Source organism: Gobio gobio (genome assembly GCF_949357685.1).
Source record: "Gobio gobio genome assembly, chromosome: 5".
Classification (NCBI taxonomy): Eukaryota; Metazoa; Chordata; class Actinopteri; order Cypriniformes; family Gobionidae; genus Gobio; species Gobio gobio.
In genome coordinates this window covers 13,231,659-13,250,301 of record NC_137101.1, presented here as the reverse complement: position 1 = coordinate 13,250,301, position 18,643 = coordinate 13,231,659, and the positions used below count along the sequence as shown (strand labels likewise).

The following is an 18,643-nucleotide window of genomic DNA, read 5'->3' as shown; positions in this document are numbered from 1 at the left end:
ATAGAACAAGGAAATCACCAGCCGTTTTTAGGACAGTGGAAACAGCGGTATACAGATAAGTAAATAGTGTGAAAAATACTGTTTTTTTACACGCGAAACATGAACACATGTTATATTGCACACTGTAAACACAATCAAAGCTTCAAAAAAACACGAAGAACGGGACCTTTAAAGGCACAATATGTAAGATTGTTGTAATAAAATATCCAAAAAACCACTTGCACAGTGTTTTCAATAATGGCTTGTCCCTTGTCATTGTCACCTATCAATGATGTAATATCCACGTTATTCTCAGTTTCCGCTTGTAGAAACCATGGCAACATAAGTGGACAAATGCAGACGTGGTGCTTATACAGCATCTAAAATGCTGCTGTTGTGTCGTTCAGTCATCATGGATCACGATTATTCATTGGCGAGTACAGAACAGAAAATCCCCCCCAAAAAACGTATACTTTGATCAACTGAGGCAAGCAGGCTTTAGGACAAACCGAGTGTGTCAAGCAGAGCGGGGCCGAGAGCGGTGAGAGAACGGTGCTATGATTGATAATGAGCGTCCTACACTGGTCTCATATCTCTCACAGAGGAGCAATGACAGTAAAGGATGAGAGAGGACCAGGCCTGGACTATTTTACGCTTTGTTTTATTTATGTGTCTGTGAGGGGCTGCCACTTTTACTGTTTATTTATTTTATTAATAAAGTGTTTGAAACGTTCGCCGGTTCCCGCCTCCTTCTTCCCTGATTCTTTAACCTTGTTACACATTGAAATAAAGCAAGGATCAATATCTGCATTTTCAAGTTGGAGAGAGCTTTGCAACAAACATTATAGCCTACAGTATGTGTTGCACAAAAAATATTTACCCATCAGTTTTAGTACGACTGTTTTAAACATGTAAAACTGTGCAGAATTAACCCACCAAATCATTTGACAAATAGTCACATATCAGTAACAGGCTAAAATAGCATTACATTTCCCGTTCCTTGCAGCTAATTCATTACGATGACATAGTGTGATGAAACATGTAGGTAATACAAAAACTAATTCATTACCTCATCCACATAATTCGTGCATTCCACCACCTCTGGATGGTGAAAACAAGAATGGAAATCTCCAATCGACATTCCACTCTGTTCATAGCGTCATCATTTTATTGTTTTGAAAATGCGACCTCTGTCTGCAAAAACTTACATATTGTAAGTACATATTGCAATAAAGAGCTTCTTGATTGCTGACAAACGGCTGTATGTGTTACAGGTTTCGTTTCAGTTGATTGTAGGTAAGGATCCACTTCAGTGAACGTTGAGTTATGCATATAAATACTGTTCCCAGAAGGAGGGAAACGAGGTACAACACATGACTATGGGATATCGCACTCTAGCGCCATCTGCTGAAGACACCTTTATTAACGCCTAAAAGGCCAATGACGCATGACAACGTGGGCGGGGTCACTTGCCCACAGCATATAAATGCAGTCATATACGTCATTCCCTTTGTTCAGTCCAGCTCTTCACCAAGCTTCACCCGACTGTGCGGGGCCCAGAGGTGTTGTACCTCATTTCCCTCCTTCTGGGAACAGTAGTTATATGCATAACTCAACGTTCCCATTCAGTCGGTCAACTCGGTACAGCACATGACTATGGGACATATATTCACACCCCGCCAAGTCTCTGAACTAAACGTAAGGGACCAGCACCGCCACATATCCCTTTTCCAAGGGAAAGATGCATGGCCCCTATAAAAACCCCTGTGGTGAGCACAGCCTGAGTTACTGTTGTCGTAGTGGCAACTAGAGGGTACACCGGACAAACGTGCACAGTGATGCCCAGCTGGCATCCCACGAGAATCTTAAACCAAGCCCCTGACATCTCCATACCCTTGTAGAGTGCTCACACACCCCTCCAGTCAGAACCTGTCATGATCTTGGCTCTCTCTCTCTCTCTTTCTCCCTCTACTGGTCATTCTTAAACTCACACCCTCCCTCCGGGCACACACACGCATACACTCACTTGGATTCACCTGCCCCTCATTACAGTAGCCATCACGCTTATTCTTTCCACACCTGTTCCCCTTTTCCTCTCTGATTGGTTTCTCTACTTCTAGTCCTTGTTGTTCCTTTGTTCTCTGCCAGATTATTAACTCTGTGTACAGATGTGTCGGAGCCTGTTATGACCTACCCCTGTCTTGTCCTGCCTGGTTATCTCGACCTTCATATCTATGGGATCGGCTCAAATGCTTGTGCTTAATCTGCGCTCTGCCCAGCTCGCCTGCTGCTGATTGCAGTCATCGGAACTTTTGAGTTCTTCTATCTACGGCCGTCTGCCTGACACCGCTGTTCTCATCTACCATCCGCGTGACGTAAATTCTCGTCAACAGGAGAGTCTTCGGTGCACATACCACAGCGTATGAGTGACTTGATCGCTTGCGAACAAAGTTCACTCAGAAGCACGCATTCCGAACGCATCTGCACTTAAGCCCAAAGTATCCCGTCAGCATGCAGCCCAATTTTTGAGAACGCATGGAAGGTGCGCATACAACAGCACATGTGCAAGAAAAACAGAAGCGACAGAAGAGTCACAACAATTATACTGCACATGTATTGAGAATGAGGAGATACGTCATGGTCGCTTGCTGTCACGTGACAAATTGGGCGGAGTCTGAGCCCGTCCACCATTTTGGGAACCCACGCTATCGGTTGCCAGGGGCAACATTGCAAGAGCGATACAGAGATCAGAGCAGGAAAGACGGCTCGAGGAATTATCATTGCGGCGTTTAAGCAGAGAAATTACGAGAAAACTTAGAAGAAATGGAGAAGAGGTCTCTTACAGGGAGAAACGTACTACCAGCGCCAAGCAGAGGTATTTAGAGAAGCTGGCTGATATCAAAAACGTTGACCCATATGAGCTGCCGCAGCAGAACTCAGAACTCTTTACCACCTTGCATTGAAATGTTTCTATAAATATATTTCCTGTGCATTCTGAATAATAAATAAATAAATATATCTCCCCACTATCCTGCAGCAGTCCAGTGCTCGTCCTCATTAGCAGTGTTTTTCTCTTACTGATCATATTTTATACCTGTTGAGTTTACAATTCTAAATGAATTTGACAAAAAATGTAAATGATCGTTTGTGTGCGCTGGTGCTTTTATTCCAGCCTTCTTAAGTAGAATGAATGCTCGGTAACTTACATGTCTTAAATTAATGTAACGTTAACAATGTTAAATATTGAATTAATCTTAAACAGTGATGCAGACAGTAGAGGAAAATGACAGTCAAATAGGCCTACCTTGAATATTAATTAAGCGTTTTGGGCATAAACATGTTTATAACATACAGTAAAATGACTGACAATGAAAAATGACAGAATAGTGATCAACATGTTTAATACAAATAAATAAAGGTTCGTATTCAGCAAGTGTCTCACACTTCAGCATCGCGGTCACTAGTTTAGACGATGACTGACACCCTGTGGTGAAATAATGGCGTACGTTTACCAGCCGCTGCTTTCTCAGATCGGCTTGGGTGGATTAAAACTTCATGTTCAGTTGAGTTTGGAAAACTATGTACATAGTAATCATCAGAATATCTCTTCTCCAGTCTCTGTCCGATTCCACTACCTGGCGGGTATCCTCCCAAAATGGCGGAAGGGGGAGCATGCCATGATATTTGGGGGCGGGGCGCTGTGTCGTGACGACATCTCCTCATTCTCATTTGAACTCGGTCATCCCTGCTCATTCGACTGCACGTGAGACGCATCTGGATGCGGAAAATTAACTTTACCCGGGCTTTCCTGGCCAAAGGAGTATACCTTGAAAAGCTCACACTCTCAACAGATGGAGCGGAACGGGAGAGTTCCCTGACAGTCCGTGAACTGTCCGTGTGACGTAATTATCCCTATCAGGAGAGTCCGCGGATGGCCGTGCACATTGTCTGTGTGCAGCCCAATTTTTGTGACCGCGGACGGTGCACATACAACAGCACATGTGCGAGTGACATGAATTATATAGCACGTTTCCTATGTACTACTGTACACTCAAAGCGCTTTACACTCATGTCAGGGGTCTCTCCTCAACCACCAGCAGTGTACAGCATCCACTTGGATGATGCAAGGGCAGCCACAGTACAATGGCACCAGTGCGCTCACCACACACCAGCTATAGGGGGAGACGAGAGAGAGCACTTGAAAGCCAAAGCACTCGAAAACCAAAATGCACTAGATGTGGCCAACCTTTCCACTGATGTGGCCAATGGAGTAGGCTATACTTTGAAAAACTCACGCTCTCGACTGTGCCCAAAACGGAGCAAAAAATGTTGTATGCCCAGACCCTCTTAAGGAACCGAAATTGCACGCTTTAGCGCAACACCATTAATGCCCTCATGAAAGCCGAAACAGTTGCCCAATAAACTTCCAGCATGGAATGGGAGTGACTTTCCTTCGGAGAAGAAAACAGTATCCCCTCAATCAGGCACTGATATGGTGATACAGATCTTCACCTGCACCAAACTTCAAACAGAATCTGCAGAATCTGCCTCCTGCCTGGGACAGCAGGTCCCTGCATAGCGGAAGACACCATGTTGTGTGTCCTTAACAGCAATGCCATGATGCTTGTGTACCATTTTTTTTCTCTGGCCAGCAAGATGCCACCAAAATCAGTGATGGACCTTTCTGCATACAGCAGAATCCAGGCTAAACATGTGTTGGGACATCCACCCCCTACGGGGCACTCCCGTCCATAATCAAGAAAACAGCAGGCGGCGCATGTTTTCTGCAGATGCAAAAAGATCCACATTTCTGCACCAGATCTGCACCACTTTTCATGTGCGCACAAGCCCCCGCAGGTCTTCCCCATATCAAGAGCATCCGTGCCAATTGCAGTAGAGAGGGAGTACCTCCTTTCCTACTTATATACGACCATTGTCATATTTTCCATTCTGAATAATGCTTGCCCCAAGTGTTTCAGCCCCAGGAGAACTACTCCACATAAATGTATGTGAAGCTCTTAAAGCACTGTCAACCACTCTCCTCTGAGTTTCTCGGCCATGTTGTGACGTTTGTTATCACTACTGAACATGCCGTAACCCTGCCCAGGGGAATTCTTTCTGTTAACAGATCCAGGATTCCCAGGGTACCATAGTCTGAACACCCAACCGCGCTATTGAACCATGCTTAAATGTCACATGGCAAATATCAAATTACCGAACACTCAGTGCCGGAAATCACACAAAGAGGAGAATCCAGCCGTACTACTGCTATCAAGACCATGAGCCCCAGCAGTCTCAATACTGCAAAAATCCTCTGCCCTCTGTTCAGTTCTGAATCTATCCCCAGACTGAGATATAACAAACCGAGATATAACCGCCCCTTTTGAGATTATCTGAAAATAGCTTGTAAATGGAAAACAAGCGCATGTGTTTTATAACACTGCTTGTTCCCTGCTGTCTGCAGCCGACAAGCCTACTGGAATCGTGCGAAGAAGCCACAGTGTTGTTAGTGCGTGCGCGTGCGCGCCACTGTTCGAGGCAGACAGCGAGGATTTCCAGGCATCACCTGTGGAAGTGGAACCCCAGCCTGTAGCACTCCACTCAGAAACTGAAGCCTACGCGCCTCGATCGCCCTCAGGTGGCCGGTCCCAGTATAGCTCATAAACCCCACCCCTCCATGTATTACAATGGACGCAAGACAAACTAAAAAATTATATAACACTTCAAATATTTTTTTCTTAAATATGGTTTCTGTCATTTTAAGCAGTTTTTATCATGATGATTTCATTTCAAGTGTTCGTTTTTTAAATAAGTTTAGTTTGTTATTTGATGCTATAAAAACGGGGGATGTGACATCATGATTGACAGCTGAGATTGACGGCTTCTCTGAGTGAAGTTGTCACTGAGGCTCTACCTGACTTTTTTCTAGATTTTTGGGAGGAGATTGGAGCTTTAGCTTTAATTTCTACATTTCCATAACTGTTTATTTCACACCAACATAATGAATTGTTCTGCATCTGTTTATTTCAGGGGCTTTTGATAATCGCGCCTCTACTTCCTGCTCTCTAACTCTAGTCCCAAGATCACTACTGCGCAGACTCAGCCCCAAATCTGCGCAAGATGTCAGCGCCGTGTGCGGGCCTCTGAAAGCTTCAACTCTTGTCGCGTCGTCCATATTTTTTTAATGTCTATGGTGGAACCCCATGTCCTTCTGCAAACATCGCTTTAAATTGCATAATACTGCATTATCCTCCTCTGTCGGCACACGGCCAGACTGTGTGTTAGAGGTTCCAGTGCATTCGGAATTTTTTTTTATTTTTTTAAAAATCAACACATGAGGTCTTGTATGCTCAACACACATTTTATTGACAACATACTTAAAACTGAACCCACAATTTTTTCTGTCTTCAGCAGATGGCGCTAGAGCACGATATCCCATAGTCATGTGTTGTACCGAGTTGACCGACTGAAAGGGAACTTCAGTTTCAGTTCAGAGTTTCTTTGAGTTGAAGTGAAATTATATTTTTCTATTCCTAAGATTCAAGTGTTTTAGATAATCTTTTGGGTAAATAATAGTAAGACTGCTACAATTTATGTCCTCATATTCCTCATTCTACTGTTACAGCAACATGCGCACCACCATTCATATTTAAGAATTTAAAAAAGCAAAAAAATAAATAAAAAACATTTAGCCTATATACAGAGCTGTATAGTTATACCCAAGCCATGGCAGATGTAAAAATAAATAAGGCTGATTATAATGAAAGAATAAAAAGTGGTGAAGGACCCCCACTTTACCCTCATATAAGTGCGCGTGATGAAGCCCTTTCCCTCGCTGTCACAGATCTGAAAGAAGTCCTCTATTTTGTCCAACATAGCAATGTGTCCCCATCCTGCGTTCTTCACACTTTTCCTTGGCTGAAGCTTCAGCTGCTTCTCATCCTGGTCTGAGCCACTGCTAGGGACCCGTGTGTCTCTAACGTGTCCGATCTCTGACATGATTCCAGCGCAGCTTAGGCCTACCTTGACCGTCTTTGAACAGGTCAGGATGCAATGTAGGCAAGAGATGTGACAGCACAAATGGGACGGAATCCAAAGCTAGATCCAATACTGGGAATTATCCTGATTAATTCAGGAAACATAATTTATTGGTGTCCTGTAGTGAAACCCTGCTGTGGGTCCCAGCTGGAAGAAACAGAGAAAGTGCCACACATCAATAAATCCTTTTAGACTTTAGGAATGTTAAGAGTTTGAGAAGTGAAATGCAGATTAGTGACGTCATCGATAAGCAGACCTGTTTCGCTTTAAGTTGATGTCCCACCGCCACAATGTCAACCGGAAAAGGTTTCTGCAGTGAAATTTCCTGTTTGATCACAAGCTGAACTTGCTAAGGTTTTGGTGAGGGGGGTATCAATTATTTAATAATGTTATGTAAGCAAGAACCAATTAAAATAAACATGATTGACAGACATTATTGCCACATCATGCTATTATTTACCTCAGAGTTTAACAATAAGAGTTAAATGTTAGAGATCTGTGTAATTTGTGACATTAACCTAAATACATAATGAAATAGGCTACTGATTTCATGAAGCCTCAAACTAAAATTGCATTCAAGTTAAGTTCTTATAGCCTAGAGATAAATTCATAGACTGTAAAAAAATATGGACGACGCGACTCCATTGACTTCCGCTGACCAAAGTTGAAGCTTTCATAGGCCCGTTCACGGCGCTGACATCTTGGGACCGAGTCTGCGCAGTAGCGATCTCGGGACCGGAGTTGCGCAGTAGAGAACAGGAAGTAGAGGCGCGATTATCAAAAGCCCGCCCACACTCTCACAGATGCAGAATAATTAATTATGTTGGTGTGAAATAAACAGTTATGGAAGTGTAGAAATGAAAGCTAAAGCTCCAATCTCCTCACAAAAATCCAGAAAAAAGTCCGTTAGTGCCTCAGTGACAACTTCACTCAGAGAAGCCGTCAATCTCAGCTGTCAATCATGACGTCACACCCCCGTTTTTATAGCATCAAATAACTCACTAAAACTAAACTTATTTAAAAAACGAACACTTGAAATGAAATTATTGTAATAAAAACTGCCTAAAATGACAGAAACCATCTTTAGGAAACAATTATTTGAAGTGTAATTAAATAGTTTAGTGTGTCTCGCGCCCATTGAAATACATGGAGAGGCGGGGTTTAGGAGCTATACTGGGACCGGCCACCGGGGGGCGATCGAGGCGCGAAAGCTTCAATTTCTGACTGGAGCACTACAGGCTTGGATAAATTACATAAGTAGGCCTGCAAATCCCGGCAGCGGCAGGTCGCAGCGTCACTTCCGGTGGCATCGGCAGCTGTCACGCATTTCTTCTGGCAGCTGGCAGTACGAAAGTGAGAATTCTCACGATTTTTACATTTAAAATGTTGTGGGCAAATCTCATGAATCCTCTTTAGAGCATATAAACCCAAAAACAAGTTAAAAATAAGAAAGCAATGGCTATTTTGAGAACCAATAATTGCTATTATTATTAATATGATTCATTCATTTTACCCTGACCACCCCTGCTCATTACCGTAATGCAAAAAATCTCATTGCTTTAGTGCAGTGAAAAAAAAAAGTTATTTCAATGGTACATTATTTGATCCATCATGCTAATATTTGCGATTATACTTTTTTATTTAATTCAGATTTACATTTAAATTAACAATTTCTGTAATACTGTGTTGCAGTAATGAGACTCGGCATTGAGAACACGAAGGTCATGGCAAAATGCGAAAGGTTTTATAGATATGCTTCCTTTTTATATATACAAAATGTATTTTATTTTATTTTGGGGTTAAATGTGAGTTTACAGCTGCCACCAACCAGAGTTGGTGGGAACAGTCGGTGGTCATAAATGGCACCAGAACACTGTGTTGTTTATCTCTTTTTAATTGGTTTTCTGTAGGCTATGTAAACATTTAACGGATGTTTTTTTTATTATTGGAAAAATATAAACTGAACAGAAATCGAATCTCAAAATCCTCAGTTTTTTCCTTATGCAAACAAAAATCTAACCAAATAGAGATCGTTTCTTCGCAGTTATTGACTAGCCTACATATTTCTATGTAGGCTGCATAGATGGATGTTTTTGACCCGTAGCATCACGCTAATTTAACAAGAGCGCCGCTTTTATGCCATATGTCAAATAAAAAAAACATTAGGCGTTTAAAAACACATCTCGGGGTTTTGTATAGCCTACTAATTTTTTAAATGTTCTTTATTGTAGGCTATGTAAACACGGGGTGTCGCGACGTCTTCGAATGTTGTCATGTCTCGTCAGGGCCGGCCCGTGGCATAGGCGGAATAGGCAAATGCTAGGGGCGCCACTCATCCATAGGGGCGCCAAAATGCATTAATGATACTATTTTATAAATATTAATTTGAAACATTACCAAATAAAGCGCAAAAAAACGTAACTAAGTCCCCCGCATCTTCCCGGTCCGCCTCATCAATCTCCCCCCGCCGAGCTACTTGAAGTGCGTCAGAAATACAACGCGAGATCAGTTTATCGTTTGGGGAATTTGTTGTGTGGCGTCGCCTCTCGCCGCATAACGCAGACAGGATTGCTTTCATTTTTTAGGGTGCTTGGCCGCTCGCGCCAGGTGTTGACACGGTGTAAGTTGCCTGATTATTTATGACGGATGGCCGAATTGAAGTGTCTAAAAAAAAGACAGAAGCCCTCTGATGCAGGGAAGATAAGGGAAACACTGCTCTTCTTACATAGTATTTGTGTCTTGTTTCTAGTCTAAATATCTAAAAATTCTTAAATCAAGGTGCATTTAGGCTACTAGATAAGTAAAATGACAGAAGATAATTTTCTTGTTTTCTTGAAAATAAAATCAAAATGATGTGAGTTTTTGCTTAAAACAAGCAAAATTATCTGCCAATGGAGTGAGAAAAATAATCTTGTTTCTGATTGAAATCTTGTTTCTGTCCCAAACATAAATTAGATTATTTTTCTCACCCCATTGGCAGATAATTGTGCTTGTTTTAAGCAAAAACTCACTTCATTTTGATTGTATATTCAAGTAAACAAGAAAAATGTCTTATGTCATTTTACTTAGTAAATGCACCTTGATTTAAGAATTTTTAGATATTTGGACTGGAAACAAGAAAAAGATTCTAAATAAGAAGAGCATTTTTTGCAGTGTAAAGACAGAAGTAAAGTGATGTAGGCAAACAAATGAACAATTTATTTATTTGCATAGTAGTAAAATACTAATGTTTGCTAATTAATTCCAGTTATTTTTACCTTAAACTTTATGCAAGCAGCTGTTCCGGGTTCTCCAGAGGCCACAGCCAGTGTGATTTTGTCAAAAATAAATAATATAAAAATATTAAACGCATGTAATATCACTTTTTTAATAGCCTAATGTTTTTACTATGCAGTTGTGCAGTTTTAAGGGGGTGTATAGCAATTTTAAAATGTATTTGCCGAAATTAGTAATGATATTTATATACAGGTTTATTTAAAATAGCAACATTTTATGTAAAATTCACACTAAATATCAAAATTTCTCAGTTGAATTCCTGGTGAAAACATGAAAATGCTCATAGTTTAGTGGAAGATTGCTGCCATCTACTGGAAAACAAACACTTTTGCTAGTTCTCAATGAATAGTTTGGCAATGAATGTTAGATGCAATTACTCTTGCTATTTGTGTTTAGGCTGTAATGTGGCGTAGGTGCAATTTTTGTACAGTTTTACTATAATCAGCCTTTAAAAAATAAAAAATAATAATAATATCATGAACATAATGACGGGGTAGAATGGACTGGACATCAAAACAACAACAACAATAAAAATAAAACATCAATGCATTACAAAAATAAAACAGTACGAGTGTTTCCACAACTTAGACTGAAAACATGTAGTGCTAAACCTTGATACAAGGGGCACCAAGTAAAATCTTGCCTAGGGCAGCAAATTGGTCAGGGCCGGCCCTGTGTCTCGTGCATCTGTCAGTTAGCCGTTTAAACTAATTTAAAGCAGGAAACTTAACTTAAGCATCTTTTTTTATGTGTGATACAATACTAAAGGTTTCCATTTTTCATATAATAGAACGAAGCATCATCATGTAGGCCTACATGCTAAACATGAAAAGGCCAAATATTGAAATGTAAAGGTTTGTCAGTGAAAAACCTTATTAAAATCACGCTATAGAGTGTGATTAGGCCTACATTGTCACTTTGTGCACATAATGTTTAAAATTAATGTGCTGTGAAACGAGCTCTACATGAAACTATCTAACTGCTAAGTGAAGAAAAACCATTGATTGCAGTCCTGACTCCTGAAATCCGAGAAGCTCATGCATGCGCAACACTATAGGCTAGTGATGTGTTTTGCTGCCATCTGCTGGACAAATACAGCAGTGCAGCATTACTGCTGCTATGTATTATTCTCTAAGGTTTACTAATGTAAATAATATTTAATGTATTTAATAAAAACACTTTTGAATAGCTTAGCAACAATATAGTTTATACTATATACTATGTAATACTGTTTTATTTTTTCGAATAAAACAACAAAGCTGTAAAATCCATGCATAGTAGCAAATATTATGCATAATTTAGGCCTATCTAGAAACCATCAGATTAAAATGTTACATTTATTCAAATAAATAAAATAGTTCTATTTCTACTAAGTTTTCTCCTTACTTACAAGTGTTTGAAGTGATCAGACTTACAAAAATCAGTCGTCAGTCTTGTATGTTGTGTGTGCAGACACAGGCTTTGATGCCAAATATAACCTGCAGTGTTTCTGTATCAATCTCCTTTAAGTTTAGTGTGACTTTATCTCTCCTGACTTATGAAAGATGTGATTCTATCCTCTGTGAAGTGTCTTTTCATGGTGGAGGAGGAGTCCCGCTCATCATGTTCTCTTGATATGGTGAAAATCATAAATGCCTCCTCTGATTTGTCAGTGGTTGTGTTTGATGATTTCCTCTGTTGTGTCTAATAAGGTAACAGTGAGTGTCATTGGCAGCTGTGAGAGTCTCTCTGTCTTTAGGGGACTGACAGGAGCCAGTTTCTTCAGTGTGTTTGAGGGAGCCGAGGAGAAACTTGTGCTGTGTTCTGAGCTGATGAGTGTGTCGAGCAGAAGTAAGATGGAGAACTGTCTGATGCTGATGTTTCTGTGCTATATGTTAAAACTCACCACCTCTGGTAGGTACATAAAGAGATACTTTATTATTTAATATGAGCTGAAATTGAGCTGAAATAATTTACATGTGATGTTACACTTACATACTATGTTTGGTATATTTACTAATTGTCTCCCTCTCTCTCGTGTGTGTACTGTAGACAGTGTGAGCGTGAGGTTGGTGAATGGCAGTAATCCCTGTAATGGTCGAGTGGAGGTTCTTGATGATGGTCAGTGGGGAACAGTGTGTCATAGGTACTGGGATATTGCTGATGCTACAGTGGTGTGTAGAGAGCTGGACTGTGGTACGCCTGTAAATGCAACAACTTCTGCTCACTTTGGACCTGGATCAGGACCGATTTCAATGTCTGATGTATCCTGTAATGGATCAGAGACTGCACTGAAAGACTGCAGATCAGAGAGCCAGAAAGCACGATACTGTAATCATAATCATGATGCTGGTGTCGTGTGTTCAGGTAAGCTGCCCCTCATCTTATCACATCACTCTTTCATAATTCTCACTCAAGCAATATAATGTTTCTGTTTGCTGGTGAGGACAAACTAGATCAGTGTCAATCTTATTATACATGACAATCTGTTTAATTATTTTGTTCATGATATTATATTTGTCCTCATTCCTTATTTTCTTAAAATAAACTTGAATGCAGAGAAATCCCATTAAATATGTAATATTTTTTTTATTATTCAGTCTGATTTTACAATCTTATTTACATTCTTTATTTAAAATTCACCACCTCTGGTAGGTACATAAAGAGATACTTTATTATTTAATATGAGCTGAAATCATTTACATGTGATGTTACACTTACATACTATGTTTGGTATATTTACTAATTGTCTCCTTCTCTCTCGTGTGTAGACAGTGTGATCGTGAGGTTGGTGAATGGCAGAAATCCCTGTGCTGGTCGAGTGGAGGTTCTTTATAATGGTCAGTGGGGAACAGTGTGTCATTATTACTGGGATATTGCTGATGCTGCAGTGGTGTGTAGAGAGCTGGACTGTGGGACGGCTGTAAAAGCAACAACTTCTGCTCACTTTGGACCTGGATCAGGACCGATTTCAATGGCTTATGTACACTGTAGTGGATCAGAGACTGCACTGAAAACCTGCACATCAAACTGGAATATTAACTACTGTAACCATAATCAAGATGCTGGTGTCGTGTGTTCAGGTAAGCTGCCCCTCATCTTATCACAGAACTCTTTCATAATTCTCACTCAAGCAATATAATGTTTCTGTTTGCTGGTGAGGACAAACTGCATCAGTGTCAATCTTATGAAATATGCAATCTGTTTAATTATTTTGTTCATGATATTATATTTGTCCTCATTCCTTATTTTCTTATAATAAACTATGATGCAGTGAGTCCCCATTAAATATGTAATGTCTTTTTTTTATTATTCAGTCTGATTTGACAATTTTATTTACATTCTTTATTTAATGAAGATTATAAAATTACAGATGAAAAATAAAATTACAGATACAATTAGTGTAGATTAAGTGAATTAATGAAATATAAAATGTCAAAATATAAGTTTTCTCTAGTGTTCCAGGTGAATATGTTTAATTATTTATCTGTCTTTATAATTCAAAGACTCGGAGCAAGGACTTAGACTTGTGGACGGGTCTCACCGGTGCTCTGGGAGAGTGGAGGTGCTTCGTACCGAAGGATGGGGAACAGTGTGTGACGCTGCCTTTGACCAGCAGGATGCAGAGGTTGTGTGTCGACTGCTGGCCTGTGGAGCTCCTGTACAGGTGCTGGGAGAAGCTGCTTTTGGCAAAGGGAAAGGCCATGTTTGGTCAGAGGAGATTCAGTGCAGAGGAAATGAATCACAGATACACGACTGTTCACGATTATCTTCACAGAAGCACAACTGTTCCCATGACAATGATGTTGGAGTGATTTGTTCTGGTTGAGTATAAACATTTGGCTTCTCTTTAGATACATTATACAAAACATACTGCTGTTGTGTTGCTGAATTATCTTGACTTAGTTTCATACTGTTTAAAAAAGTTGTTCATTGTTTGTCCAGGTTACACTGACCTCAGACTGGTCAATGGCTCAGACTCTTGTTCTGGGAGAGTTGAGCTTCAGTTCCTCAATGATTGGGGCACAGTGTGTGATGCATGCTGGGATATGAGAGCTGCCAGTGTCCTCTGTAGACAGCTGAATTGTGGGATTGCTGTGTCTGTTGTGGGATCAGACTGGTTTGGAGAGGGAAGTGGTGAAATCTGGGCTGATGTGTTTGATTGTGACGGGAATGAAACAAAACTCTCAGAATGTTCCATCTCTTCATGGAGTCGAGCTGAATGTTCTCATAGACGAGATGTTGGAGTCATCTGCTCTGGTGAGGGGATTCACACCGTGATGAAGTCATGGGTTTTAGATTAAAACTACACATTTGAATAAATGTAGTATACATTTTAGATAAATAACGAATGACAAATAAATACTCTCTCCAGAGAGTGAATCTCATCTGGGGAACTGCAGCTCTTCACAAACTCTCAACTGCAGCTCCACACAACAGCTGTCAATCACAAACTTTGGTGAGAAAATTAACATCTGGACAGGTTCTTTAGCTTTTAGTGAAAAATAATGTGCATGTACAATACAAGCACTGTTTATCTTTCTCTGAATATCAGGTCGTGGGTCCATCAGGCTGGTGGGTTCTGGGGGAGACTGTGCAGGGAGGCTGGAGGTTTTTCACAACGGTTCATGGGGGACAGTGTGTGATGACTCCTGGGATATTAAAGATGCCCATGTGGTGTGCAGACAGCTGCAGTGTGGAGTGGCCCTCAGTAACCAGCAGGTACCAGCCTGGTTTGGTCCTGGTTCTGGACCCATATGGCTGGATGAGGTGGAGTGTGAGGGGAATGAGATGTCCCTGTGGAACTGCTCTTCTCCAGGCTGGGGAAAACATGACTGTCAACACAAGGAGGATGTCGGAGTCGTGTGCTCAGGTAAACCATAAGAAGTTTAATAATAACTTGACAATATTTTAAACATTTTCAGTAATCTATGTATGTGACTGATGATATCAGGTGTACTTATACATGTTATATATACATGTCAATAATAATAATAAAATTAACCTTTTAATACAAGTGCATTTTCCCAATGTGGATGGAATACTAAAATACTCTGACAGAGTTTTCTAAACTACTTACATCTTTACACAACTGAATCTACAGCACTAAACACAGAGGCTCCCCCGAAAACCTTGGCAGCTGACTTGTTGCCTCGCTGCCTTATCAGACAGTGGCTTGTACGGCAGCGTTTGTGCATGAAAGGCACCTCACGAAACTGATTTCGGACAGACTTCTAAGGCAGTGTAACCGTTTAATGATCTATAGCCAAATAGAGAGAGCGTTGGTGAGAACGAAACAATATTTAATTATTACATTAGTAATTTCTCGCTAGAAATGACATCAGAAGTAGAAAATGTTGGTAAAAAACGTACATTTACACACAAACTAACCAGCAAACGCAACTTTCAGACGCCATCTTTTTTTTCCAGCTCAGCTGTCACAAAATGGAAAGCACAGGATTGTGGGATATCAAAGGCAGCGAAGGATACAAATATGCTGCCTTCAAAAATCGATCAGATGAAGGTCTCTCAGGAGACAGGAAGTGAAGCTAACATTAGATTCGGACGTGCCTTGGTGCCTTCCTGCCTTGAAATATGTCCTCCGAAGGCAACATTTTCCTGGTTTCGGACGCAGCCAGAGTGTGACAAATGTAGTCTGATTCCCGAACAATTTACTTAATGATTTGGTTCTTCTTAGTGAATGATTACAGCTTACAGCTATAGACTTAAACCAATAGAGACTGACTGGATGCTCATATGATAAAGTGTAAATAAAGAAACATTATTGGGCAGTATTAGTATTTTATAAATGTATACACTAATGAATGACATATGTTTCCACATTTTTTATATAAGTAAAGTTGAGATCAATTATTTCACTACATGTACAGTACGCCTCCTCTAAAAATACTGTGAGAAGACGTTAAAGAGTTAATTGTTTTTAATGTATTGATTCTCATCCTTTTCCATCTAGAGTTTAAAGAGATCAGGTTAACTGAGGGCTGTGAAGGGAATGTGGAGGTTTTCTACAATGGATCCTGGGGGAATGTGTGTTACAATAAGATGGACAGAGACACAGCGAGTCTGATCTGTCAAGAGCTGAACTGTGGAAGATCTGGCAGTGAACCCAGTAATTCAGAGGGACTGAAGTCTCATAATTGGCTTGATAAATTTAATTGTCGACGTCATGATTCCACTCTATGGCAGTGTCCATCTTCACCCTGGGGACTGAATGACTGCAGTCATAATGATGTGGCCAAAATCAACTGCTCAGGTAAGATGATATTTAACTGATTTAAGATGATTTGAAGTGGTCATGTCTCTTTAAATATGATTATTTTTCCTTATCATTATCAAGTATTGAATGAAATTTTAACATTTTAATTTCAGAGAAGGAGAATCCTGAATCTCCTCAGAGTCGTCTGACATGTTCTACCTCACCCTCTCCTCACCAGAGACAGTGTTCAAGTAAGTTTATTATACGGATGTATTTTATTTATAAACAGCAGCTTGAATTATTAATATCTGTAGCACTTGAACACTGAATCCACATAATTTATCACAACTTTAAATAGTTATAAAATGCATTATATATGCATTGTCGTAAATGAGCTGAAGCTGGTCAGTGATGGCTGATGTGTGTGATTTAGAGCATGTTCCTCTCAGACTGAGTGGAGGGGAGGGCCGGTGCTCTGGGAGGCTGGAGGTGTATCATAACGCTGTGTGGGGCTCAGTCTGTGATGATCAGTGGGACATCAGCGATGCTCAGGTGGTCTGCAGGCAGCTGGGTTGTGGAGCAGCACTGAGGGCTGATGGGAATTCAGCCTTTGGTGCTGGTGAAGGTGTTGTGTGGCTGAACAGAGTCGAGTGCAGAGGGAATGAGATTCACCTGTGGGACTGTCCTCTCTCCCTGGAGAAACACACTGACTGCTCCCACAAAGAGCACGCTGGACTCACCTGTGCAGGTCACAGCAAAACACTGACCGATATAAGTCATTTGTACATAATTTTACTGCTAATATTAATTGTGTATTTGCATGATTTTGAATGTGTCTGTGTCTGTCTTTCCAGATTTGTCAGTGTCCACTACTCCTGCTCCTGCCACAACAACATCAGCTTCTCCTCCAGTTTCTCAGACAGTGCGCTCAAGCTCAACATCAGTCACTCCTCCACAAACTCCTCCAGCAGCGTCTCTCTCCGTGCTTGTGATTGTACTGGGAGTTGTGCTCTTACTGCTCTTAGTGCCACTGCTTATACTGATTCAGCAGAACAGAGGGATGAGGAGAGGTAGGAGAGATCCAGACACTGTCATATTGTGTCTTATTCAGTGTGTGATCAGTCATGTGTTGTGAACTGACAGCAGGTTTGTCTGTCTACACTCACAGCTCTCTCTAAGAGGAGACACAGGACGACGACTGAGGCCGTTTATGAGGAGATTCATCGCAGACACAATCACTTCACTCAGAGGGGTGAGACATGAGACATGAATCTTATTTAATATGATGAATTAATAAGAGAGTCTGTGAGACACTTGATGTTCATCTATTATTAGTCCTGTTAAACCTCCTGCTTCAAACCAGAATTCCTGCAGAAAACCACAGAGCTGCAGGTGCATGTTTATATGAGTGTGTGTGTGTGTGTGTGTCTTCCTGTGTGTATATTTAGAGGGTAATAAGGAGCGGTTCATATGTTTGCTGTGTGTGTGTGTGTGTGTGTGTGTGTGTTTGTCTCTTCCTGTGTGTATTACTGAAAGGCAGTGAGGAATGGGTTCATTTGAGGATACATGTGTTTACTAATAGGCCTAAAAAAAGATTTCTGCCTCTAATGTTTTTAAAAATTAAGAGTTTTATGATCCAATGAGGAAATGAGGATTAATTCTGTTTGTAAAGATGAACATGTTTCTGACTGTTCTGCTCTCCTATATCAGAGAGTCTCGTCTCTGAAGAACTGCATTCTGGGTATGAAGATGCTGAGGAACTGCTCTCAGGTTAGAGAAATGAAGCGTATATTTATTCCACTATTCAAAAAACTTTTTCATTGAATTCAAACTAAATAAATAAATAAATGTTATTAACAAATTATATTAAATATTTGCCTAATGACTCGGTACCTTTTAAATATTGCAGTTTACTTTTATATTAATATTTTGTTCTCCTTTTTAGAAAAAGAGTTCAAGACTGTATATTATGATGATGTCACCAACAGCAGTGGCCTGAAAGGTCAGTGACCTTTTTAAATTTATTACATGATTTAGATAATTAATAACTTAACACTAGAACCGCCATGGGGTAAAATTTACCCATAACTGTTTTTCAAATTTACATAACTAAACCAAGTCTCCCAGTCATTTACTTTTACTAAATTGTGTTAT

At 40.4% G+C, this 18,643-nt stretch overlaps 1 protein-coding gene across 1 annotated transcript in view; it reads left to right on the top strand.

Moving 5' to 3' along the window:
- LOC307126098 (scavenger receptor cysteine-rich domain-containing protein DMBT1-like) overlaps window positions 1–18,643 on the top strand; it is a gene marked incomplete at its 5' end in the record, with an annotated part of 74,180 nt that overhangs the window by 34,837 nt on the left and 20,700 nt on the right. The window contains 14 exons of the mRNA XM_079816474.1: window positions 11,985–12,186; window positions 12,325–12,639; window positions 13,044–13,355; window positions 13,779–14,096; window positions 14,218–14,532; window positions 14,648–14,731; window positions 14,828–15,145; window positions 16,247–16,546; window positions 16,663–16,740; window positions 16,923–17,237; window positions 17,344–17,559; window positions 17,658–17,741; window positions 18,200–18,259; window positions 18,435–18,491. Coding sequence (XP_079672600.1) covers window positions 11,985–12,186; window positions 12,325–12,639; window positions 13,044–13,355; window positions 13,779–14,096; window positions 14,218–14,532; window positions 14,648–14,731; window positions 14,828–15,145; window positions 16,247–16,546; window positions 16,663–16,740; window positions 16,923–17,237; window positions 17,344–17,559; window positions 17,658–17,741; window positions 18,200–18,259; window positions 18,435–18,491 — 2,974 coding nt within the window. The remainder of the gene's footprint in view (window positions 1–11,984; window positions 12,187–12,324; window positions 12,640–13,043; window positions 13,356–13,778; window positions 14,097–14,217; window positions 14,533–14,647; window positions 14,732–14,827; window positions 15,146–16,246; window positions 16,547–16,662; window positions 16,741–16,922; window positions 17,238–17,343; window positions 17,560–17,657; window positions 17,742–18,199; window positions 18,260–18,434; window positions 18,492–18,643) is intronic.